Source organism: Triturus cristatus, chromosome 12 (assembly GCF_964204655.1).
Source record: "Triturus cristatus chromosome 12, aTriCri1.1, whole genome shotgun sequence".
Taxonomy (NCBI): domain Eukaryota; kingdom Metazoa; phylum Chordata; class Amphibia; order Caudata; family Salamandridae; genus Triturus; species Triturus cristatus.
In genome coordinates this window covers 74,271,008-74,285,754 of record NC_140595.1, presented here as the reverse complement: position 1 = coordinate 74,285,754, position 14,747 = coordinate 74,271,008, and the positions used below count along the sequence as shown (strand labels likewise).

The 14,747-nt window shown below is 44.9% G+C and overlaps 1 protein-coding gene across 2 annotated transcripts in view; it reads right to left on the bottom strand.

Annotated features, from left to right (window-relative positions):
• Nucleotides 1-295: 295 nt before the first annotated feature.
• Nucleotides 296-14,747, bottom strand: part of LOC146772574 (excitatory amino acid transporter 5-like) — a 156,302-nt gene continuing 141,850 nt past the window's right edge. For both annotated transcript variants that reach the window (XM_085637743.1, XM_085637744.1), the window contains exons 10-11: nucleotides 6,906-7,005; nucleotides 296-591 (exon numbers count right to left, since the gene is read on the bottom strand). In XM_085637743.1, the coding sequence (XP_085493869.1) occupies nucleotides 454-591; nucleotides 6,906-7,005 (238 nt within the window). In that variant the 3' untranslated portion in view covers nucleotides 296-453. The remainder of the gene's footprint in view (nucleotides 592-6,905; nucleotides 7,006-14,747) is intronic.

Below are 14,747 nucleotides of genomic sequence, written 5' to 3'. Positions count from 1 at the left end.
TCTTTTGTACAGCCTCTCAAAGAGGTGTTCTTTGATACCAACGCACATGCTCATCCATGAGTTATATAGAAACAGTAAGAACTTCAGGTGCTTCTGTGGTTAGAAAATGTCCCATTTAGAGACAAAATGTAAGGAGGGCCATGGACATACTCAGAAAAGTAAGATACTTTTGCCAATCTTAAACAACTTCCCACTTAGTCCGGAATTGGGTCATGTTTCCTTATGACTGCCTGAAGCACAGCATTCAACTGCTGTCTGAATCGTACAACTCCAACCAGAATCTCTTCCAACATGATAGATTCATATGTTTTATTTGCAGGTGATGTCATCAAAAAGGAGGAAATTGATGGGCCTTCAACATAGAGGCCGCATATTCATTTCACACATTGTCTTGGGTTCCTTTCTGCTTTATCATCAAAACCACTGGTAGAGATGCTTGAAGATATGGGTTGCTTAGACCTGGCACACATTGTAATGAAACCCAGTTCGTTCTGCCAGAGCCTCTTCTATTATCTCCATCACTTCATGCTCTTTGGTCATTGGCTTCCGTTGCGCATTCGAACAAGGCTCCGTGGGAGTCGGCAAAGTTTGCTGGAAAACAAATCACAAAGGCGGCAGATAACATTTTGTTTCCTTAATCTTTCCTTACAATTTGCCTTGTAATATACACTTACTGATATCAAATGAATAAATTACTTTTTGCTTTTCCAAAGGGCAATGGCACACAGCTATGAAATTGTTTGCCCAACAAATGGCGATGCAGAGATGTCTGACAGTAAAACTGTTAAATCTTCTCATCCTCTAAACTAACAGGCTTTCTATAAATGAAGTGGTAATTGCTGAGGAACTATTTCTACTTTTACTGCTCATTAAGTTTTTTTATTCATTTTTTAAAATTTGCTAAGGGATTGATTATTGAAGCCGCATTTTGCACAGCAATGAACAATTATAAATGTACATCCCGCAAGCAACAATTGAAATCATCTACCATTTTGTTTAGAAATAGCTTGAAAGTTATGATTACATATCTGCGCAATATCGATCAGAGTAAAATATATGTTGTGAAGGATAAATAGGTCCTTGTAAGACTAAAATGTTTACCAAGTGTTTGTGCATTCAATGAATGGCAATGGTGATCAATGTATTGTGTCTAGAGTCATTATAATGGAGGCTGAAATAGTGTGTCTTGAATAGTCAGAACTGTATTCACTACACTACACTACAAATCCCAGCATGCCCGATGTGAGAATGATAAAACAGGCACACCTGAGGCCAGCATCTACATGGAAACACGCAGGGGAGAATGCAGCGCTGATAAAGAGTGTTCACTCACGATGGCCTCTGAGTAAGGAGATAAATGAACTCCGAAACACGTCAGGCCAAGGACTTTTGAAAGGGATGCGAAACTGATAGTCTGTTAAATAAATTAAGTGGATACTTACCCTACAGCGGAGCGCGTCCTCATTTTCTGGGCAACCTGTGGTGATATGATATGCGGCAGCTCCAGGCCGCAGAGGATTGCTGCCACCCCTAAAAGACGTGAAGTGGAGGACCATATGAGGGGAAGCTCTCTCCTGGTTTCAGTGGCGCTGCAGGCAGTGGATTAAGACTACCAGGGTCCCATCCAGGCCCAATGGAGGGCCGGTAACTTTGTCCCGTATAGAAGCGTGAGTGACCCAACCCACTGGAGGGATTAAGATGCGCCTTCAAAACTACAAATCCCAGCATGCCCGATGTGAGAATGATAAAACAGGCACACCTGAGGCCAGCATCTACATGGAAGCACGCAGGGGAGAATGCAGCGCTGATAGAGTGTTCACTCACGATGGCCTCTGAGGAAGGAGATAAAAGAACTCCGAAACGCGGGCGCCACTAGGTGGTTATAGTTAGGATAACAGCCCTGAAACCTATGGTTTTTTCAGTGAATATATATATATATTTATGGCAAATAGTTGTAGTGCATTATTTCTTGATGTTTCTTAATGGAGATCAATTCTTGTGTCTGGGATAATGGTGATAGACATATTCACTAATTAAATATTAATTTAGCTTATTTGTGAAAAGTTATGTTTTTTTCTATAAGCATACTGCTTTTGCAATTCACAAAAAGGCGGATCTGATAGATACATCTTGCCGCAAATTTCTTGCCTTTAAATTTCACCTGCACCAGACTAGATCTGGAAGAGTTTTTGTGAGCTGTACCCCTGCACACCGGTAAGTAGCGTCGATCAGCTTCACATAGTGTTGTCTGCACTGGCAGTGATGTTTGCATCACCTATTTAGGTACCACCTCGGGGTTCTGACATCAATTCCTTTATTTCCACTCGAGCCTGCTCTGATCTGAGAGAAGAGCTACCTTTCTGTCAGTTTTTGACAGGATTTTTGTGGAGTTTCTGTTCTTTTTAGAGGTTTCCTCCTGGTGTGTTGAGGATATCATCGAGAAAGATAGGCTGTAAACCATGTGGCACCTGTCACTATGCCGTGTCAGTGACGGAACCGCACCTCATGTGTTTGTTCTGTTTGGAGTACGACCACGACTCAAAGTTGTGCTCCGACTGACAGGCCATGGCACGGAAGGCTTAGAGAGAGAGGTCCCAGAAGCTGGAAGTGGCCTGGCAACCGACTTCATGTAAGCCATGGGCCCGCTCGAGAGGAAGGTCTCTTCACCATTCCAGAAGTCAATAGTTCTCTTCGTCCTATTCCAAATCGTCGGGGCACTCAAGTAAGAGGCACAAAAAACACAAGAAGTCGAGGAGTACTTGGACTTCTTGTCTATTGGCCGACATTACAAAGGAACATCAGCGTTCCAGGTCTGGTTCCTCGGAACCTGCTCCTTGGCAGAATCTGGGCCTCTCCAATTTTCCAGGAGCCAGAGCAACCCCGCTCAAATCAGTGTTCTATGAGGCCATACGCCTAATTTCTGAGCAGCCTGACCCCTCTGGCGCGCCTAAGGGCCCCACGTGGTCAGAGGTCGCACATCAGGTTCTGCACAGGCTGCCTCTGCTCTGATGGGACCCAATGGATCCAGACTGGCTCTGTTCATGACACTGCGACCTTCCCCGGCACAGCCAGCCCCATTCTGATACCTGACAATATGGAGCTGCCGGATTTCAGTGCTGACAGGACCCCTGCATTCTAGGTCGAAGCCTGAGCCCTATTCTCAAGGGGTAGACCTCAGGGAGGAATGGGAGAGATCTGGACATGTCTCCAGATACCGGCATGGTTTCTCCCCCTACTGTGGCTACAGAGAAGGGTGCCACATATGCAATGGTGGTACAGAAGGCGGCTGAGGTCCTCGACCTTCATTTACCCTCGGTGGCAGTCAAGACTAACATCTTGATGGAGATGCAGCAACCGAAAGTCCCCTCCTCTGTTTCCCTACTCTCGTTCACCAAAGTCCTCACCCTCGTCCATCTGGGGACCTGGTACAAATCCAGCACAAGGGCTCATGTGAATAGGATGACTGCCCACTGTCCATCCCCCAGGGGACTCAGATTTCTTCACCTAACACCCCACCGTGGAGCGCTTGGTGGTCAAAGCCTCCACTTCCCTTGGTGCAGTCCCTGCTGCTGCCCTGGACAGGAAATCCAAGAGTCTGGATAGCTTGAGAAATAAAACATTTTCTTCAGCCAGGCTTGCATTGCAGCCAGCGAACACCGCATGCTTATTGGATAACTATTCTCACACACTGTGGGAAATGGTTGCGCAAGTGTTGTCACAGGTCTCGGAGGAGGCCTGAGCCATTCTCTCTCAAGCAGTTAAAGGCAGGAGATATGCATCAAAGTTCACTGTATGCTGTGGCTTGGACACGACAGACTCGCTGAGCAGAGTGGTTTCATCGATAGTGGCACTCATACGCAACACCTGGCTGAGATCTGGCTTTTCACTGGATGTGCAGGCTTCCCTCATGGGCATGTCCTTCGATGGCACCCGTCTCTTCAGAGACAAGGTAGACTCAGAGCTGGAGCTGTTTAAGGATTCATGTCATCCCCAGTCTGCCTTTCGCGGCCACAAAATGGGCTTTCAACAGCGCCAACCTTATCCCAGCCACTGAGCCACGCAAGCTTCCCAGCCTCTACGCGGACGAGGGCGCAGTCCCTATGCACCTTGTGGATCGGGTCCTGACACCACTCCTCCGGCAGCCTCCAAACCCTCCTGGTTTTGCCTGTTTATATCATGGGTGTCCAGTTGATGGCAGGATCCCCCATCACCTCCACCACTGGCAGTCCATAATATCAGACAACTGGGCTCTGCAGATTGTCCGAAAGGGGCTACTTTCTCCCCTAAGAGACTACGCCTCCATCTTACAACTGGCTCACGGAGGATCACCTGTCTCTGCTCCGGGAGGAAGTCATGGCTATCTTTGCCAAGACAGCCATAGAGAGGGTTCTGGTGCCAGAAGTAGGCTGTGGTTGCTATTCCTGCTACTTTCTGGTCCCGAAAGAGGACAAGGGCCTTCATACTATCCTAGGTCTCTGAGCCTTCAACTACTTCCTCAAAAAGGAGAAATTTGAGATGCTCACATTGGCTCAGGTTTTGTCTGCCCTGGACCCAGGAGACTGGATGGTGGCATTGAACTCTCATCCTGCCTGCCCACCAGTGTTAAATGCGTTTTACGGTAGGCCATGAACATTTTCAGCACACAGTGCTCCTCTTTGGCCATACCAGCACACCTCAGATGTTAACTAAGTGATGTAGGTGGTCGCGGCTCAACTGCGCAGATCAGGGGTGCCAGTCTTCCCCTATCTCAACAACTGCTGGTTCAACACTTGGAAGGTTCCCTGGACACCAGGGCTAACAAACTCAGCTGTTGATGCCTAGCGGATCGCAAATGGGGTCTCCACTCAGAGATGGTGCAAGGTCTCTTTCAACAGTGAGGAGAGCCTTTGTTTAGATCTGTTCGCCTCTGCCGAGAATGCGCACTGTCAGCAGTTTTGTGCTCTGGAGTTTCCAAGGCGGCTCTCGCTCAGAGATGCTTTTTTATCTCAAGTGAAATTCAAGCCTCCTGTACGCCTTTCGCTCCATACCAATCCTGCCCAGAGTTCTCAAGAAGATCAGGAATGACCGGGCCCAAGTCATCCTTGTGGCTCCAGACTGAGCACGGAGAGTCTGGTATTCCTCGCTTCTGAACATGAACATCGATCCTCCGATCAGGCTGCCCCTTCGAGAGGATCTCCTGTTGCAGTAGGGGAGGGTCCTCCACCCGAACCTGTCAACTTTTCTCCTTCTTGCGTGGAGATTCAGCGGTGATAGTTAATAGCTTTCAACCTGCCTTCCGAAATGTGTTATGTTATTCTGGGAGCCTGGCGTCCCTCCACCAAGACGGAATATGCCTGTCGATGGAAACAGTTTATGTAATATTGTACTGAAAAGTCTATTGACCCTCTTTCTACTTCCCTTTCTGAGATTTAACTTTTAATTTTGACTCTTGCCCAGCAGGGCTCTGCTCTGGGCACTCTGAAAGGTATCTTTATGCCTTGTCTGCCTTTTTGCAGCTGCCTGATTAACCTTCCTTATTTAAATCTCCCAGTGTAAATAGATTTCTAAAAGGTCTTGTACATATCTTCCCACCTTCATCTTTCACTATGCCTCAGTGGGACCTTAATTTGGTTCTCACATTTCTGATGTATGCTCCCTTCAAGCCTTTACACAATCATCCCATCAGGCTGCTCACAACCAAAACAGCCTTTCTTGTGGCTTCAGGATTTACCATCCTGCTTATCAGTTTTTCCTGTTGAACAGGTGCTTTGCACTAGGGCCGCTTTCCTGACAAAAGTGGTAACACCATTTCATGTGGGCCAATCTGTCACCTTGCCCACTTTCTACGTTCCTCCACTACCTCTAAAGAAACGGAGCGACTCCTCCATCTGGACCCAAAAAGAGCATTGTCGTCCTACCTTGACCGCACACAAGAGTTCTGGGCGGACGACCAACTCTTTGTGGGGAATGTTGGTGCGAAAAAAGGTCAGGCGGTGCAGAAATGGATCATCTCTTGATGGGTCATGCTCTGCATCAAAATCTGCTATGCACTGGCAAAGACACAGCCTCCTAAGGCTTAAGAGCTAATTCCACTAGAGATAAGCTGCAACCACTGCATTATCCCCTGGAGTTCCAGTCCTTGACATCTCTCAGGCAGCAACATGGGCATCCCTGTACACGTTTACTAAGCATTACTGCTTGGACAGTATGTTACTCCGGGATGGGCACTTCGCCCGTTGGGTCCTGCAGGGCTTCTTATTCTAAATGTGTCTGCAGTCCCACCTCCGTGGTTGGTATTAATTGTGTATCTGGTAGAGATAATATCTAGCCACAGATTCCTCACCCACCCACTCATCCTCCGCACTCTGTAGATAGATTTCTATGGTCAGGTTTGATTCATTCAGGGCCCTAGTTTGGACATGCCAGTGTCAGTGCACTTCATGGCTCCGCACTTTCTGGCATTGAAAGTCGTAAAAAGTAACTGATGTCAGCGCGCCAAGGTGGGGCAAATGCAGGTGACATGGACATCACTTCTGTGTCGCCGTCTATACGTGGAGCCAACCGACGCCACCTACCAGCGCGCAGAGATACTGCTCATGAAAAACTTCTAGTCTGAGCATGCGGGAAATTCAAAGGAAAGGAATCTGAGGCTAAATATTGTCTCTACCAGATAATGTTTTACTGAAGGTAAGTAACTGGCACCTATTTGTAATAACAAATCTTTATCAGATCTATTCCTACCCAGGGAAAGGTGAGACATTTACTCCTAAATCCCTTTGCTTCTCTATCAGATGTTTGTAGGTGTTTGCAGAACTTATGAAAGCAAAACACTCATCCCATCAGGTTTCCTGATCAAGGCTTCAGTTGGCATGGAAAGAGTTGATGGTCAAACTTAATGTAATTCTCTTCGGATGTGTAACACTTACTTTCTCTGGTACGGATGCAAACTCTCGCCGACAAATATGTGCAACAATTCCTGCAGCCAACGCATCCCCAAGCACATTGGTCATTGTGCGAAATCGATCCCTACAGTAGAAAAGACCATCAAAACATTTTTAAATTATGATGATGTTTTAGAGCACAGATAAATGCAGTTTATAACTAAAATGACTTAAGCCCTATAATAGAAAAGGATTCTTCCATTAATTAACACAAAGTCAACAACTCTACAATCTTCATCGTAACTGTAGACTTATCAGTCGTGAAGATCTCCAAACACCATTCAGAAATTACAGTGTACCAGCTGGACCCTAGCAGACATACTAAGTCATTCCCCGTTTGCACATTCCTCTGTTACTCCTAGTTCGCACATCAACAGGCTATACATCTATTGTGCATAAACTAAGCTGGATACCATACCTTTATTAATGGGGCACTGTGTAGCTTTAAAGTGAAACTTTACAAATGAAGATTAACTCATCTAAAAAATCAAGATAAGGTACTATAATGCAAAATCTAATATTGAGATGGCATACATAGGTGCATAAGGCGCTACCGCACTAAGAATGTACTATACAATGAGGTCATTAGTGTCCTCCATGAGTGATGGACTTGTGGATGTAAAGTTAATGCCTTACCCCTCCTTGTAATCATCTCTACATACTCTGGGGGTTTAACTGTGATACATTCTGTGTGTCCATGTATCCACTCACTTGCTATGTGGGCTCATGTAGACATCTCCCAACAAGGATATGCGTGTCATAGGCTGCCATTTGTATAACTTGCACATAGATGTGACCATGTACCTAATGCTGGAGATAACCATATATAGGATTCATCTCTCCATCCTATTGCCACTTTCATCATACTGGACACTGCCAGGTTTGTGTTCTGTACTTGAGGGGAGCAAGCTCACCCCATTTATGTAAACTATTAACTACCCTACAGGTGTCAGAACCCACCGCTGGACAGCAAACCAAATTCTGCCCTGGCAAAAATGCTCACACCAACCCAACACTAGAAGAGGCTGGGCTACAAGGTGAAGAAGGGGCATGGTTGGGTAATAGCAGCCTATCCTGCTCTGAAAACAGGCCCTTAATACTGTAACCCTATATGGAAATGTTAAGGCGATAGAAAGGCCTGTCCATCCTTGCAGCACCTGGCCAGGCAATTAGCATTAGCTCAAGAAACCATAACTTGAACCCCTGGCATGAGAACCGTCACTCGGCCACCAAGTGAACTACTCATGACATCACTCATGATGTGACAGATGGGACCACAAACTGTATTGATGACATCTCTCCTGACATTACATATTGTCTACTGATGACATTACGGATGACATCACTATGAGTACATTATTTTCATTTGATTTTTGGAATGCGCATTATTTAGGACCAGATTTAGATCTCGGAAGACAGGTTATTCTGCCACAAAGGTGACGGATATCCCGTCCACCGCAATAAAAATCCCATTATATCCTATGGGATTTATATTTCGGCGGATGGGATATCAGTCACCGTTGTGACAGTAACTGTTCCACCAAGATCCAAATCAGGCCCTTAATGTTATTGCATTATTAAGTTATGTCATTTATTTTTTTTGTGTTGAAATTTTTTATTGAGTTTATAATAAGAATACATCGAAGCATGAACATCAATAAATAAGGAGATGATAAATCCATAGTGAAATATACAGTGCAAAGAAGTATTGATGAATAAATATGAAATAAATATACATTTACATAAATAAATAATAGCTGAAGCAACAATTAGATTAAAACATAGATCGATAATACATCAGAGCATGAACATCAATAAATAAGAAGATGATAAATCCATAGTGAAATATACAGTGCAAAGAAGTACTGATGAATAAATATGATATAAATATGCATTTACATAAATAAAAAATAGGTGAAACAATAATTAAATTAAAACATAGGTTAATACATAATAAAGAGTAACCTATAGAAAAGAGAAAAAGGAAAAAACCTAGAAGATAAGTACACAAAATATGAATGAATGAAGCAAGGAAAGAGTAATTAGATAGAAACAGAAGGACACTCTAAAGGATGGAGTAGGCAAAGAGAAAGAGAGAAATAAAAAGCAAAAGAGGGTAAAAGCTGATTAATCTGCTTGGGCAAGAGTGGAAGCAGGAGGGTCTGCAGCGTTTGATTTAAGAAATGGAGACCAAGTTTGAAGAAAAAGATCAGCTTGGTCCTGGAGATTATAAATTGTGCGTTCATGTGAGGCTGTCTGCATCATCGCTACCAACCAATCTTCCTGAGAGGGAGGTAAAGATGATTTCCAATGACGCAGTATACATATTTTAGCTGTAGCAAGTGAGATATGAAAAAGGCGGAGTTGTGGTTTCGAGAGCTTTGGGGAGTGACCTAAATCATGCAAGAGAATGTTAATTGGTGTAAGTGGTAATTTTAGAGGCATAGTGGAACTCAAGGAAGCACCAATGTAAGTCCAATAGGCTTGTATACTAGGACATTCACAAATGATGTGGGTGATATCACAACCAGGATTGGAACATCTCCAGCAATTAGTATGAGAGAGAAGGCCGGCTTTGTGTAATTTGACTGGAGACCAGTGCCAATTATGCAGTATTTTAAAGAGACAGAATTTGAGCCTTGATTCTCGGGTTCCTTTATGTAAATTTTCTAGGATAAGATCCCATTTGGTGTCTGAAAAGGAAACTGAGAGACGAGATTGCCATTTACATTGAAGATCATGCGAAAGAGATTTGGAGAAAAGATGAGACAATTTTTTTTGTATAAACCAGAAGTAACACCTTTAAATTTCCCCCAAGTATTTAAATAGGATAATATAGGGGAATCTTGCAATAACCAAGGTGATGACCCCAGGTGAGTCTTCAAACATTGCTGAAGCTGAAGGTATTTAGAAGAATGATGTTGGGGAAGGTCAAATTCCGCACTGAGCTGAGAGAACGATTTAAAGTCACCATCCTGAAGAAGTTGATCCGGACAAAGGATACCTGCAGCCTGCCATTCAGGCCAGGATAACATACGACCATTGATACGGATACCCGAATTATTCCATAGGGGAGCCTTGATATGGATTCTTGGATTTGAACCTAGTAACCTCTGACTTTTCTGCCAGGATTTATGCATGGCAGACAGCATTGGATTTTTCGGATCAAAGCGACTAGTACCACTACCATACAAAGGAGTAACATTTGTTTCTGAGGATAGAAGATGACGTTCTATTTGAACCCATTGTGGTAAATCTTTGATACCGGGTAGAAAATATGAGAGTTGGGAAATGTGCAATGCTAGAGAATAGTGTTCAATAGATGGAAGGCCAAGTCCCCCGCATAACTGATGAGCCTTTAGCTTTGTTATAGCAAGACGAGGTTTAGCGGTGCCCCAAATAAAAGATTTAATCTGGGCATCTATTGATCGAAGCAAAGATAAGGGAATCTGTAGGGGAAGCATACCTAAAATGTAAATAAATCTCGGAAGGGTGACCATTTTAATAGCCTGGGTTCTACCCCAGAGAGAAAGACCCAAAGCCTTCCATTTATCAAAATCCCGTTGCATTTGGGAGATTAGAGGAGTTAAATTATCTGCAACCATGTCTTGTAACCCTTTATTAACTAGGACACCCAAGTATTTAAGGCGTGAAGACTGCCAGTGAAAAGGAAATCCATAAATAGCTGCTTTTGTAGTTCCATTAGAAATGGGTAATGCCTCACTCTTGTCCCAATTAATCTTATAACCTGAAAAAGAAGAGAAATCATTTATAATTTGAAGAAGAGAAGGAAGCGACCGAGGAAGACGAGTAAGAGTGAGTAAAATGTCATCAGCATATAGGTATATTTTGGAATGTCCGATTGGGAGAGGGACACCTGAGACCTCCTCAGATTGGCGAATAGTAGCAGCCAAAGGCTCCATAGCCAGAAGAAAGAGAAGGGGGGATAATGGACAACCTTGGCGTGTCCCTCTCTTAATTATAAAAGTGTCAGATAAAAACCCACCACAATTCACCTGGGCAGAGGGGTTGTTGTACAATAAGCGTACCTTATCTATAAAGTTCTTACCTAAACCAAATCTGTCCATTACCGTAAAAAGATAATCCCATTCAATGCGATCGAACGCCTTTTCTGCGTCAAGTGAAAGGGCTAACACATCTTCTGTAAGATGCTGAGCTGACCATAGTGCATGGGACAAAGAGCGCAGATGATTCCGGGAAGAACGTCCCGGTACAAAGCCTACTTGAGTATGGTGTATCAAAGAAGGTAAGACTTTACGTAAACGGGATGCAAGGATGCTAGCTAGAATTTTAATATCAGAGTTCAGCAGAGAAATAGGACGATAGCTGCTGCAAAGTTGGGGATCTTTACCTGGCTTCGGAAGCACAACAATAATAGCTTTGTTAGAAAGGGAACCTAATGAAGATACACTATCCGCCTCCTGGAGTGCGGCATGTAGTGTCAATAACATTGTGACCTGCCCATCGATAAAATTCAGCAGGAAATCCATCCTCACCAGGAGCCTTATGGTAAGGCAGGGCAGCTATCGCACTAGAAACCTCATCCTTGGTTATGTCACCATCAAGAATGGCTCTGCCATCCGCTGAGAGAGAAAGGTTATGTCATTTATTCGTATAAATATTGTGCAGTTATGACAGAGCATTGATGGATTGTTTCGCCAACCATATTAGGGCAATTTCAGTGTTTTTTTGGTTTTATATTGTAACCATGGGACATTTCAGCTTTTTTAACCCCATGTTAAAGTGTTATGACAGATGCAACTATAACTCTCCCTTACAGCTTTTTCAGTGTTTTTTGTTGTTGTTGTGAATTTACCTTCTAAAAGCAACTCAGCGGCACTTGGCCTGCAGCCATGAGCACTGAAGGCCGGCTCAGTACCTGGCGTACAACTAACTCTCGGTGGGTGACTATTCTAATCATCAATGATGCATGGCCTTTGTCTGTTCGTAGCCGGATTGCCGAAATGTCTAACCTACGGACAGTTGCTGCATCCAAACCCTATGGGTGACCAACACCCAAGGCATAAGGCCTTCAGCTGTGGGCCCAAGATCACCATGCCTGACACCGTTTCAGGAAATTTTTGAATTGGTGGAATCGTCTGCCTTTTCAGGTCCAGGACTTGCTCATCTTTAGGAGACAACTAAAAACTTGGTTGTTCCAGCAATAAGTATCTTGGGGGCGAGGTTTGAGCTCGTGTTGCCTGGGGTTTTAGTGGTTTTTAGCGCCGGGACACTCTGTGAGTAGCCATGCGCTCTACAAATACCTAATTACATTTCATTATATATATATATATATATATATATATATATCTCCACAAAAAAATGCCCTGAGGCAAGGAAGCACACAACTGCTGAGTGCTTAGTCAAAAGCTTTAATTTCCAAAAACCGGCAATTCTGCTCCGAAAGTCTTGTAATCCTTACGCGTTTCAAAGCTCTCTGGCTTCTTCTTCAGAGGATGACGACTGATGAAAAACTGAAGTGCTCGTTTGGCGCCTTTCACGCATGCAGTTGCAGCCCACGTGGGCCCTCCCAGGTGAGTTCAGATTCTTAGCATGCTGGTACCTGTAGTTCCCTACATCGAGCAAAACATAAATCCCAAGTGGGTTTCAGTTCCCCAGTGGGTTTCAGTTCGTATTTCAGTGTCTTTGTTGGAATTTAAAAACCCCAGTGGGCTTCGGAAATGCAGACCGGAGTTGGCTTTCACTATCTCAGCTGTGCCTGAAGGTTGGAAAGTTCGAACCCTGTTGGGCCCCATGAAAAGGTGGCGCTTCCTTCACGGCCGGGCTGCCGTGCTCACAAATCCACAAAAAAATGCCCTGAGGCAAGGAAGCACACAACTGCTGAGTGCTTAGTCAAAAGCTTTAATTTCCAAAAACCGGCAATTCTGCTCCGAAAGTCTTGTAATCCTTACGCGTTTCAAAGCTCTCTGGCTTCTTCTTCAGAGGATGACGACTGATGAAAAACTGAAGTGCTCGTTTGGCGCCTTTCACGCATGCAGTTGCAGCCCACGTGGGCCCTCCCAGGTGAGTTCAGATTCTTAGCATGCTGGTACCTGTAGTTCCCTACATCGAGCAAAACATAAATCCCAAGTGGGTTTCAGTTCCCCAGTGGGTTTCAGTTCGTATTTCAGTGTCTTTTTTGTAATTTAAAAACCCCAGTGGGCTTCGGAAATGCAGACCGGAGTTGGCTTTCACTATCTCAGCTGTGCCTGAAGGTTGGAAAGTTCGAACCCTGTTGGGCCCCATGAAAAGGTGGCGCTTCCTTCACGGCCGGGCTGCCGTGCTCACAAATCAACAAAAAAATGCCCTGAGGCAAGGAAGCACACAACTGCTGAGTGCTTAGTCAAAACCTTTAATTTCCAAAAACCGGCAATTCTGCTCCGAAAGTCTTGTAATCCTTACGCGTTTCAAAGCTCTCTGGCTTCTTCTCCAGAGGATGACGACTGATGAAAAACTGAAGTGCTCGTTTGGCGCCTTTCACGCATGCAGTTGCAGCCCACGTGGGCCCTCCCAGGTGAGTTCAGATTCTTAGCATGCTGGTACCTGTAGTTCCCTACATCGAGCAAAACATAAATCCCAAGTGGGTTTCAGTTCCCCAGTGGGTTTCAGTTCGTATTTCAGTGTCTTTGTTGGAATTTAAAAACCCCAGTGGGCTTCGGAAATGCAGACCGGAGTTGGCTTTCACTATCTCAGCTGTGCCTGAAGGTTGGAAAGTTCGAACCCTGTTGGGCCCCATGAAAAGGTGGCGCTTCCTTCACGGCCGGGCTGCCGTGCTCACAAATCCACAAAAAAATGCCCTGAGGCAAGGAAGCACACAACTGCTGAGTGCTTAGTCAAAAGCTTTAATTTCCAAAAACCGGCAATTCTGCTCCGAAAGTCTTGTAATCCTTACGCGTTTCAAAGCTCTCTGGCTTCTTCTTCAGAGGATGACGACTGATGAAAAACTGAAGTGCTCGTTTGGCGCCTTTCACGCATGCAGTTGCAGCCCACGTGGGCCCTCCCAGGTGAGTTCAGATTCTTAGCATGCTGGTACCTGTAGTTCCCTACATCGAGCAAAACATAAATCCCAAGTGGGTTTCAGTTCCCCAGTGGGTTTCAGTTCGTATTTCAGTGTCTTTGTTGGAATTTAAAAACCCCAGTGGGCTTCGGAAATGCAGACCGGAGTTGGCTTTCACTATCTCAGCTGTGCCTGAAGGTTGGAAAGTTCGAACCCTGTTGGGCCCCATGAAAAGGTGGCGCTTCCTTCACGGCCGGGCTGCCGTGCTCACAAATCCACAAAAAAATGCCCTGAGGCAAGGAAGCACACAACTGCTGAGTGCTTAGTCAAAAGCTTTAATTTCCAAAAACCGGCAATTCTGCTCCGAAAGTCTTGTAATCCTTACGCGTTTCAAAGCTCTCTGGCTTCTTCTTCAGAGGATGACGACTGATGAAAAACTGAAGTGCTCGTTTGGCGCCTTTCACGCATGCAGTTGCAGCCCACGTGGGCCCTCCCAGGTGAGTTCAGATTCTTAGCATGCTGGTACCTGTAGTTCCCTACATCGAGCAAAACATAAATCCCAAGTGGGTTTCAGTTCCCCAGTCGGTTTCAGTTCGTATTTCAGTGTCTTTGTTGGAATTTAAAAACCCCAGTGGGCTTCGGAAATGCAGACCGGAGTTGGCTTTCACTATCTCAGCTGTGCCTGAAGGTTGGAAAGTTCGAACCCTGTTGGGCCCCATGAAAAGGTGGCGCTTCCTTCACGGCCGGGCTGCCGTGCTCACAAATCCACAAAAAAATGCCCTGAGGCAAGGAAGCACACAACTGCTGAG